Source organism: Mastomys coucha, unplaced genomic scaffold (assembly GCF_008632895.1).
Source record: "Mastomys coucha isolate ucsf_1 unplaced genomic scaffold, UCSF_Mcou_1 pScaffold20, whole genome shotgun sequence".
NCBI lineage: Eukaryota > Metazoa > Chordata > Mammalia > Rodentia > Muridae > Mastomys > Mastomys coucha.
The window spans coordinates 32,238,348-32,249,677 of NW_022196903.1; the positions used below are offsets into that span (position 1 = coordinate 32,238,348).

Here is an 11,330-nt window from a genome sequence, read left to right on the forward strand (position 1 = left end):
ACACACACACGCATGCACATACCCCCATTTGCAAATGCTCACACACGTGCACGAATGTATGTCATTCAGATAAGGCTAAAGGAAAGATGTGTAAAGTAACACACAGCCTAGGTTGCTGGAGAGGCTGGACAGACCCCAGGAATGTTGAGTTAAAAGTTCTACTCACAGAAGGAAAGATGGGCAGAAAATACCCTGGGGAGAAAAATCAATGCTGCCCTTGGAAAGGCATGAGACAGACAGAAAGAACTGGAGAGCTAATTAGCACTGCTCAGAAGGCAAATTAAGGCCTTTTCTCTGACAAGCCGCAAATAGATGGGTAAGGAAGCGCTTCTGCCTCCCTCCTCCGGCCTCCAGCAGCTGGCTAGATGGCTGGAGCAGGTACTCCAAGAAGAAATCGTAAACAGAAACACTGCTCTGGGATGCTGAGCAGAGTGAACAGGAGAAAGGCAGAAGATGGGAAAATGGTACTTAACAATGGACCCGAAAGAGGCAAATGTAGATGCTTATTTAAAGTTGACCACTAAGTTATTCATTCAATAAACATTTATCTTCTACCTACCAATCAAGAAGGGCAAGATTCTTTAAGATGGCTAACCCAGTTGAGTTCTGGACATAACATAACACCCTTAATCTCCAAGCCTCTGGGGCAGGCACATCTGTGACCCCATTTTACAGTGACTATGTCCAGCCTCAAAAAATATACTCTAGGGTCATCCTTAATTTAATTCTCAAATCAGGAAACCACTAACAAACTTGTCTGAGTCCTCAGAAAGTTAAATCTGAAGGGACCCACTTGAGGACCACCCAAATGTGGGCCTTCAGAGCTCTCACCTGAGGAGTTTGCTGGCACACAAGCAAAGAGGCTCTGTGGGAGCGCTGCGAGCACTGCTCTCAAACAGACCCAGCTAGCTTGGTATGGTGTCTCTTTCATCTTGCACATTATCCTGGTTTGCTGTGCCTGGCAATATGTTCCATCCAGCTCAATTAGAAATTAGTCTGTTTCATCATTATTCTGTGCAAATTTCATCTCCCTCTGGTATTTGTTTATTGTTGTTTTGTGCAAATTCCTTCCTTCCTCTGGCACCCATCGGAAGAAGATCTCACATGCCCGTGGATGCAGCAACTATCCCAAAATAGGATCTCAGAAAAAAAAAATCCACCAGTCTTTACAGGACCAGTGCAAGCAATGCAAACCCAAGAACACATGTCAAGCCCAAAGGTGACTATGGCTTCTCCAGATGCCTCTGGTCTCAAAGGGGTTTCAACTCCAAGTACCACTTGGGGTGGCAGAGAAAACAAGTACTCCAGATCCCAGCCCAGAAGAACAGAGAGGTGCAGCGACCAGGTTGGCACTCCCTGGGAGTCCTCATTTTTTCAGATTAGAAAGTCGAGTGTTGGAAAGAGCTAGCTCTCCTCTAATTTAATTTGGCCCCATGAGGCAATACCGCTGTTGCCACAACAGAATTGAACAGCAGCAAAGCTCTATTCCACTTCTCCAGCCCCCAACTCCACGGGGCTCAGAGTGAGAACTCTCCCATGTAAAACATACATTAAACCTAACCTCTCAAGAAATCAGTCTCAGCAGACACGCCATGGGCAGCGGTTCATTTGAAATCTCACCTGGTATATGTCCCCACTGAGGAAGGCAATGGTGCCATGCCTAAATAATGACTGGAGGCAGACATGAAATTACCGGCAGTGTTTCCGTCTCATCCTGAACTCTTCATCTAACAAATGTATGAAACAGAGCACAGATGTTTAAAACTGGCTTTGTAAAGAACTCTACACACGGATCTTCAGAAGACAATTGTCCCTGTAGCTTCCACCTCCCAGCTGTCCCTTACTAATACAATCTTGTTTGGGTGGACAGAGCACAACACCGGAGCACAGTGAGGCCTCTGTGTCTTCGAGTCCTGCCACTATAGACTCAACTCACCACGGACTGAAAACATTTGGGAAAAAAAATAAAACTAATTATTTCTGGACCGAGTATGCCATGTAGTCATTAATGGTATCTGACAGGTCTTTAGATTGCATTAAATATTGTATTGTATATTTTAAGAAATGGAGATGACTCAAAGCTAATGAAGAGGTGCAAACAGGTTATATTCGAGTGTGATGCTGTTTTACCTAAGGAGCTAAAGCGTCAGCAGATGTTGATGTCTGAACAGCAGTCCTGGAGCCTATTCCCCACAGCCACTGAGGGACAACTAGACTCTGATGCTATCAAAGTTAAGGAATAAGAGACCCCCCCCTTTTCTAGCAGTTGTCTACTCTAAGAAGTTCCATGGCCCTTGCTGTTGCTTCTATATTGTACTAGAACCTTCCTGTGAGAAAGGTCAAGTGCAACCACCATGACTTTCAAATGAAGCAAGTCCATGCGTGGAAATTCCTAAGCAATGGCACCCACCAAGGCCTCCTTACAAGCAAGCTTCTACTTTCTCCTTTGCTGTGTTGTTGCCCAAAGAGGAAAGACAGCAGCTTTGCACCAAACCTCCATGCACCTACACAGCACCTGCAGAAATTATTTTAAAAGTGCATAAACTTCTAACATGGGTGGCTTTGTAGAGATAACAGGTGTCTCGGAGGTGGTTTCGTTCTCAGAAGCAAAGCCAAACAATTTGCTGAAGATCGTGGATTTCTATTCATTTCCAGTCCTGAAACAGTAGAGTTTCTGAAGGCACCAGCCATCGAGGCCAAGGCGAGGGGCCTCAGCCCAAAGGATGAAGCACAGAAGAAAGATCAGGGAGGGCTGGGCTTGGTGGTACACACCTTTAACCCCAGCACTCAGGAGGAAGAGGCAGCTGGATCTATGTGAGTTCGAGACCAGCCTGTTCTATAAAGTACACATAGTGAATTCTAGGACAGACAGAGCCATACACAAACCCTGTCTAAATTTAAAAAGAAAAAAGAAAAAAAGAAAAAGAAAGATCATAGAAACCTGAAGCATCTTATGGATGAGGTGAAAATCAGCTCTCTCCCTCTGTCTCTGTCTCTGTCTGTCTCTCTCTCACACACACACACACACATACACACACACACACACACACACACACACACACACACACTCATACTGATAGGCATATACACACATGCAAAGAATTCAAACCTAGTACTGATGCTTGAGAAAATAACCAGAAAGATGCAGTCTAAAGAGAAAGTCCTTTAGAGTCAGATTTGGCTCTAGCCCAAGCCCTAACCTTCCGGTTCACTTCCTCTAAAACAGAAATAGTGATAATCACATCATGGAACCACCACAAAGCTCAAAAAAGATGAAGTATACAAGTTCAAGGGTAAGGCTCAGTAGATAAAACTCTTGTCCACCTGGGCAGCATGACCTAACATCTAAGCTCTACTTAGAAGATGCACTGGTTTGGTGGCCATGTGTAATCCCAGAAGTTAGGAACCAGAGACAAGGTATTCCCAGAGCAAGTTGTCTAGCTAGACTAGCCAGAATCAGCCAGTTCCAAGTTCAAAGACCCTGTCTCAATAAATAAAATTAAGAGCAATTTTAAAAAGAAAATGTCAACCTCAACATTCCACATGCACCTGCACATGTACATATGTACCCACACACATTCCCACACTCATGCTTACACACAGGCACACACACGAGCACACAAAAAAGAACCAATATGCTAAAATACTTCCCACAATGTTGCCCATCAAATAGAATGCAGTCGATATCAGCTACTTTCTCTCTCCCTCCTTCTGTGTCTTTCTGGGTTTTCTTTCCTTTACTTTTTACTCACTTAAATGAGAATTCTTACAGCAGTTAAAATAAGGGATCCCTACATATTATATAGTCCTTTACATATATGTATCTGTTGCAATACCATTATTTGCAAAGAGAAAGGAAGTAGTAATTTTAACAGAAAAGTGCCAGCTTCGTTGCTTTACCTGCTAAAACCTTTAGCTTTACAGTCTACAAGAACTATTTGCTCTTGGGGTGCAGATTCTGAAAGAAAGGAAAAATTCTCATGGGAAAAAAATCATCCCCCCAAAACAACAGCCAATGAAAGAAAAGATAATGGGGGAAATCTAGGGGTATGTAAAGGAGTTTATTTGACTTCACAAAGTAAAAGTCAGCAAAATGAATAATCTGCCTCCAGAAATGGTTATTTAAAGGTTTTTTGTAAAGGGCTCTGGTTCCTAAAAAGACAGGAGTCACTGCATATGCCCACCCACTCTTCATTTATTTTTAAACTCTAGCTTATATGTTCCTTAGCAACAAGAGGAGCAGATGAGACCCCCCTACACACACACACACACACACACACACACACACACTCACACATGCACACTCCTCCAAAGCCCCCTTCTTCACAACAACTTTCATTCTACAAATATTCATGTTCTTCAAGACATTTCCACCTGCCTGCAGATCGCCACTGCACCACCTCAAATGATCCCCTACATAGAAGCTGTATGTCCTCCTACTCTAGCTACACACTTCTGCATACAATCTATTCCCTGAGGGCTTCCTGAATCCACCCCATGACCTCCCTCTAGTCCCCCATGCTAAGTTGTGCCCAGAATCCTTTCTGGGCACAAGACCATCCGGTCCACTCTGAGCCCAGCACAAAGAGCCACCAAGGCCAACAGGAAGACCATCTACTATGACTATAAAAACAAATAAAAAGCAGTGTCTAAAAATACAGAGATTACCCTGGACTAACACGGGCCAGGTGAGATCACTACCCACTGCCCTTCTTGCCTTCCAGACTGCCTGGCTTGCTTTGGCTGGGCAGTTTATGAGTTCAAGGGTCAATGACTGAACCTTGGAGACAGCAACTCTCAGGTATTGGTGTGTAAGCATCACCTGAGGAGTGTGACAGCCATCATTACCCACAGAGTGGAGGCTATTCACCTGGGGATTGCAAGCTATCTGACCAGCCACCTGAGGTGCTGTGTGTGCCAAGTGTCACTGCCTTGGGAATTGTGAGGGTTTACTCAAGAAGAAATAGCATCTAAGAAATAAAATCCACCACAGTGGGTTTCAAGACAGGCCAGTATCATGTACTGTTCCTCTCTTGAAAAAATGCTTCTGTTTCCATGTCTGTTTGTGTACTTTCACGTGCCTGCAGGAACATTCTGCCCAGAAAGCTGCAGCCCCAACACTAGGCTTTTCCAGGAGAAAGGCTCAGAAACTGACCCCTGCCAAGAGGCAAGCTGAAGTGATTTCCCTTGCAAATTCTGGCTTCACTGCCCTACCCAATGAGGAGTCTCATGAATATCAATGACCCAGGAGCTTCTCTTAGCCCAGAAGCCTAGACCCACAATGTATTTCACGTGATAACACCCCCTCAACTTACAGCTCCTAAATTAGGCTGAATATAGTCCCTGTTCCCTTAAGAGCCAGACAGACCAACATAAGTAGAACTGAACTGCCTGTGTCCTAGCCTACCTCCCTAGACTTACCCCACTCCCCCCTACCTGCCTATTTTTAGAAACCGAAAATATAAAAAGATCCATTTGGATCTGATCTGTGTGAGTAACTAAGAGAACAACTCAGGTGGGAAACTCCCTCTGCGCATGGAGAGCAAAATGCAAGCAATGGATGCAGCAAGCCACCACCTGGCTCCGGAGACCATTTAGGAATCAGCAGAAACCGGCACTTAGACACAGAGCACATGCCCTGATGACAGGGCCTCCAGTCCAGGCAATGCCTGTGGGGATCCCAATGATTCACACACCTGCCCCCATAAACAGAGCACACCCTCGCAACCCACACACCTCTGTCATCTGCTTTTGCTTACATAACAGCACATGGTGTGACAGGCTTAATACTTTAGATGGTTTTTCTAGAAGGGAATGCTAACCCAAAAGGAGGGGGGCTCCAAAGATGCTTTCCTTGACCCCTTTTTCAAGTATCACTCTGAGACCCACCAATACGCTGCTTATTGCCTCAACTTTTCAAAATCACCAGTGAGGGTAGTCTCGGCGCTGTCTCGGCACTGTCTCTCGAGCCTGGGAATGGGAAAGGAGTGTAAGGGAACCTATTAAATCTTCACTTTGGTTTGGATCCTGACACAACTGGGGCTTCTTAAAGCGTAATTGTGTGGACGTTCATCGTACAATGTCCTAGCGTGAAAGATACATGCAGCCTCAGGTGCCAGTGAGATCTCTTCTCCCCGGCACTGGGACTGAGGGTGGGGGAGTAAGCCTGGGAGTAGGCTGTCCACATCATCTTCCGAACACACTGAGAGAGGGAGTGAACACACATGCCCACAACACCCACACCCACTGGCATACCTACATACCTAAAAGAAGAGACCCATACATCCCTAGTCTTTAACCGACAAGAATTTCCCATAAGGATTTTTCTTCTGTATAGGTTGTTCTTTGCTGCCTGTCAGAACAGATCTCAGCCATCCGGTTAGTGCCTAAGGCTCACCCAGTGAACTCTGCAAGCAAAGGGGGAGTGCTGGAGATGACACTAGCCTAGAGACAACTTCAGCGACGCTTCTTTAAACTGGGCATGTCTGGGTCTGCACCCCATACACTCACAGATGTGGTTTTGATCTTGTTCTGACCTTAGTGTTCTCTTCTGTTACAAGTGCACCCCTCCCTGGGTATTACAGGGAGAAGCTGGGGCATCCCACTTCTTTCCTTCAACCCAGAATTAGAGGATGGGTACAACGTATTCCCAGAAAAGAGAGTGAGGGAAGAGAGACTGATAGACATAGAGAGAGAGGAGAGAGAGAGAGAGAGAGAGAGAGAGAGAGAGAGAGAGAGAGAGAGAGAGAGAGAGAGAGAGAGAGAGAGAGAGAGAGAGAGAGAGAGACTGGAACCCTAACTCTACAGAAGTGCCTCTCTGGAGCTAGAGCAAGTGTCCCCCGCCCTGGGCGGCACCTGTCTCGCTAGCTCCCGCGCCTACCTGTAAGAGACCTGCTTCCGGAAAGTTAAGTCCCTCAGCTTCTCCTCCAGCGCCTCTTCCTTCTCCTTCTGTCCGGCGGCCGCGGGCTCCTCCAAGGCAGCAGCCGCCGCTGCCCCTGCACCCCGCGGGTCCGCGCCGCCCTCGGCGCCCAGGCAGCAGCTCCCGGCGCCGCTTCCGCTGCTGCTGCTGCCGCCCGTCGCCCCTCTCTCCTCTCCCGCCGAGGAACTGGGGTTCATGGCGACCGCTCCGGCGGCCGCGAAAGAAACCGAGGCGGTGCCGCTGCAGAGGCCGGTCGGGCTGAGGGCGCTGGAGGCGGCGGGAGCGCGGGCAGGTCCGCGCGCCGCTGGCAGGGGCAGCAAATGGCAGCCCCTTCCCGCAGCATCCATCCGCGGCTGCACCGCACCGGGGCATTGTGGGAAACTCCGTGCCTCCACTCCCCCTCCCCAACCAATCAGAGGCCACCTCTCTCCGCCTCCCCTCGGCCTCGCCCGACCAGCCGGCTCCCTCCAATTCTCCCACCCCTTCTCCTTTTTCTAAATCCAGAGCAAAAGCCGGGACTGAACTTGAACTCTGCCTGCAGGCAATGGACCGCAGTGGAGGAGAGAGGGGAACGGTGGGAGCCGCGGGGTGTAGGACGCTGGGAACGGACACTGGCCATCAGGAAAGGAGAGTGTCCGGGGAAACTTGGAGGCAAGCCGGGTTGCCGCGCCCTGGTTAGCGCACAAGGGAAGCGGACCCGGACCCAGAAGCTACTCTGCCCTGGCAATGGCTGGTGAGCTGCTGGGCACGGCTTAGTCCAGTCCACTGATGACAGATGCCCATGCTTGAGGCAGCATTTTGTCCGTCACCTCCTTGCAGCATCAGAGCTGGCGCCAAGCAGTAACCACCAGACGTGGGGGACTTTTGGGGGGATGTATCTGGAGCACTATTAGTAGGTACCTTAGGAGAAATTCATTAACCATGTGAATTGTGGAAGGGGTTAGATTTAAGCTCCAGCTGCTTCTCAAGGAGAGGGTCGGTCGGGACATCTTCACCCATGAACGCCCGCGCCTAGATTCTCGCTTGGTGCCTTCCAAAAGCTTAGAGATGCTCCCTAAACAGCTGTTAATTAGATTGAATCGGATCACAGGATCCTCGGTGAAGCAGAAGGCTGAGAGCATCCCTGAAGCAGAAGTGAGGACCCGAGCGCCTCGTGCTCTGTGTTCCCATGCTGTGGGTTCACAGGAGGAGGAGAGAAGGAGTTAGCCCAGAAAGGGGCTTCTACCGGTTTAGACACCAAGGCTGAAATCCTCTGCGCTGAAGGAATTCAATGTCTGCTCTCTCACTTTTTGTTTCTAAGATTATTGAAATCTGTGCGATTTGAACGATGGGCAACAAAGTGTTGAAGACAGATCATTTTCTAAATTAGATGTTTTTCACCCAAGAAATCTCTGCTATCAGAAAACGCGAGAAAGAGCTATCTATACTCAACCGTAAGTGCGAGTAACCAAACTACATATGTAGATGTCTGTGCTAGTAAAGATGGCCTTTCTTTTGCCCGAATATTAAGAGGTTAAGCCAAGGAATCTCAAGCCTCGTCCAGCTCTCATGGTGTGCATTCCTCTCACATGTACATTATATAAGACAGGGCAGGGACATTTTCAGGGAGAAAGGAAAAAAGAATACCTGTTGGGGATCAACACTTCGAACACATACTCACACACATTCACACATTCTCTCTCTCTCTTTCTCTCTCTCTCTCTCTCTTTCTCTCTCTCTCTCTCTCTCTCTCTCTCTCTCTCTCTCTCTCTCCCTCCCCCCCCCCTCTCTCTCTCTCTCTCACACACACACACACACACTCACACCTGGATTTCCCTAGCATCTTTCATATTACTTTCTTCACACCCAGGCTAGTTAGTTAGTGGAGGTTAGTTTTCTGGGGCAGTGTACTCCCTCTTCAGAAGGGACCCTTAGCTGCTTTTATTGCAAGACCCACAAACATCTAGATTAAATCCCAACAGCCCTGAATTCCTAGATCACCTTCCTCAGTACCTTCCCAAACCATTTTGCCATGTCACCCTTCCACTTTTAAATATTGCTAATGGACTGTTGTCCTTAGGGTAAAGTTCGCTTTGTCCTTGTGGTCAGTCGCTGATCTCTTGAGGTCTTCAGAGTGCATGGAGGAGGCCATGCCCACTTCCCCCTCACAAGATATCACAGCTTCACTCAGAGCTGACTTATTTGCAAATCTCATCTACCCACTGCTTTGTCTACCCTCATGCTTGCCCACTGAAGCCTGCTGTCTCCTCATCTATCTCCAATATCCACCATGCTGTCTCCTTCACCTTCATTAGACCTTAGTTTACACATCTGTCTCATCCTCATCGGGGAGCCACCATTGATGACTCTTCCAGAATATGTTGAGTGTGCATCACCAGACTCCCATCAGACTGGGCTTGGACCACAGTAACTGTTTCTTGTCAGTCTCTCCCAAGTAAGTGTGCAGGTTATATCATGTCCTATATTCATACACAAACCACACAGTATATGAATATATCATAGTTTATCATTGAGTCTCAAGAAAGAAGTGTATTTGGTTTTGAACGTACAAAATATGTTCAAGTTGACTTTCTACGAAAGAAACACAAATCTGAACTATAGAATGCCATTTGTTAGAATAATCTGCTAATAAACAGTGTTGGTGAAGAGTGTGGGTAAGTGAATTGGGGAAATTCGCTCACATTTACAAATATATGAACTGTATTACCTGGGCTGGGTGTGGTGGCTAGTCTGGTTTATGTATCAGGTTCCAGGCAGCCTGGCTTACATACCAAGACCATCACTACAAAAACAGAAAGAAGAAAAAAAGCATTTCCTAACTAACCCAACAATCCACTTCTAGACAATTTCATCTGTTGTGTTAGTGGGAATTTTTATAATAATTAAACAGCCTGGTAATTCTTCTACATTAGCATTAATATATGACTAATTACCTATGAGGAATGAAATTCTCTGGAGCCATTTGGAGAAATAAGGGAAATTATATTATTATAAAATGATGTCAAAAATAATAATGTTAACCTAAAAAGAAAATAAGGGTCAAGTAAAATGTTTAGTATGCTGCCACTAATGGGAAAACTAGCATATACATACACATACACACAAATATATCTACTCGTGCTTGGAAAGAGATTGTTGAGATGCATTGAAGTGAGCATGCACATGGAAAAGAGAAAAATATAACGCAAATCAGTGGAGCACAAACAAAGCAGTTCTAGAACTAGAATCTTAAATTTTTTCATAATTCAATCAATTTGTACTAACAGGAGACTGTCTGTCTCCCAAGCTAATAGAAAAGCCAGCCCAACCTATCAGGGTGCACATTTGCATATTTAAAGTGTTTCAGTGGGCTGTTAAACAAAAGAAAATGAGTTTTAAAATCATGGTCTGTGCAAATGTACCCTAAATTAAGACAGAGAGACATCTGGGAGGCACAGGCAACTGAAACATAAGAAAAATCAATTTCTCGGTAGAAGGACCTTTGGAGATGTTACCGGAAAGATCAGTGGTCCTTTAAGACAACTTATTTTCCCTGATACTGAACTAAGCAAAGTTGACATTGTTCGATCAGTTTCATATTTTTCTTCTTATTTACTGAGAGGTGGGATTTCTCAACATGGCACAGAGGCATTCCAATCATAGGAAGGGACACTGTTTAAAAACATACGCTATTCTGACTGATGTAAGTTCATATAGAACATGAGCATTGATGGGTTTCTGGGCCCCAGATGAATTGAAATCTTATCTTTGGACTCCACCCCATGGCAGAAGCCCCATATTTATCTTCCTATTATTCTTCATTCTTCGGTTACAGCAGCTAACATCCAAATCTTATCAAGATTGTCCTTCCAACTTTAAAGATTGTTTTTACATGATTTCACATTTATTTGTTTACTTAGCTCTTTATCCAGCCTGTATGTGCGTGCAGACATGCTCATGTGTACCATGGGGGGATCCCTTCTCTCCTTCCACCTTGTGGTTCCAGGAATCAAAATCAGGCTGCCAGGCTTGGCAGCAATCTCCTGAGCTATCTCACTGGCCCCAGGCTTTCTTTAAAAAGGGGAGTGGGAGGGTGAGTTTCCAGGCATGGATTTTAAAGAAGAAGGAGGAGGAAAAAGAGAAAGAGGAGGAAGAAGAGAAGAAAAGGAGGAAGAGAAGGGGGAGGGAGAAGAGGAGGATGAGGAGCGGGAGGATGAAGAAGAAGAAGAGGAGGAGGAGGAGGAGGTGTGGTGATGGTGGTGATGGAAAAGGCGAAGAAAATATTTAATGTATATTTTGTTTTAAGTCAGTTGGGAAGGTGCTAGGACTAGAAATTTACCAGCCTATAAAATTGCAGGGCAAATGACAATGAATCTATTATTCCCTAAATAAGTAAACAGGAATTTCCATGTAATAATAAGGATCATGTTTT

The 11,330-nt window shown here is 46.0% G+C and overlaps 1 protein-coding gene across 5 annotated transcripts in view; it reads right to left on the bottom strand.

The window, feature by feature from the left end:
* Positions 1-7,288, bottom strand: part of Dgki (diacylglycerol kinase iota) — a 456,269-nt gene extending 448,981 nt beyond the window's left edge. For 4 of the 5 annotated variants that reach the window (XM_031381543.1, XM_031381545.1, XM_031381542.1 and 1 more), the window contains exon 1: positions 6,881-7,270. In XM_031381543.1, coding sequence (XP_031237403.1) covers positions 6,881-7,266 — 386 coding nt within the window. In that variant the 5' untranslated portion in view covers positions 7,267-7,270. Of the gene's footprint in view, positions 1-6,880 lie in introns of all 5 variants that reach the window. The other variant, XM_031381541.1, reaches the window with a different exon arrangement.
* Between the last annotated feature and the right edge of the window lie 4,042 nt (positions 7,289-11,330).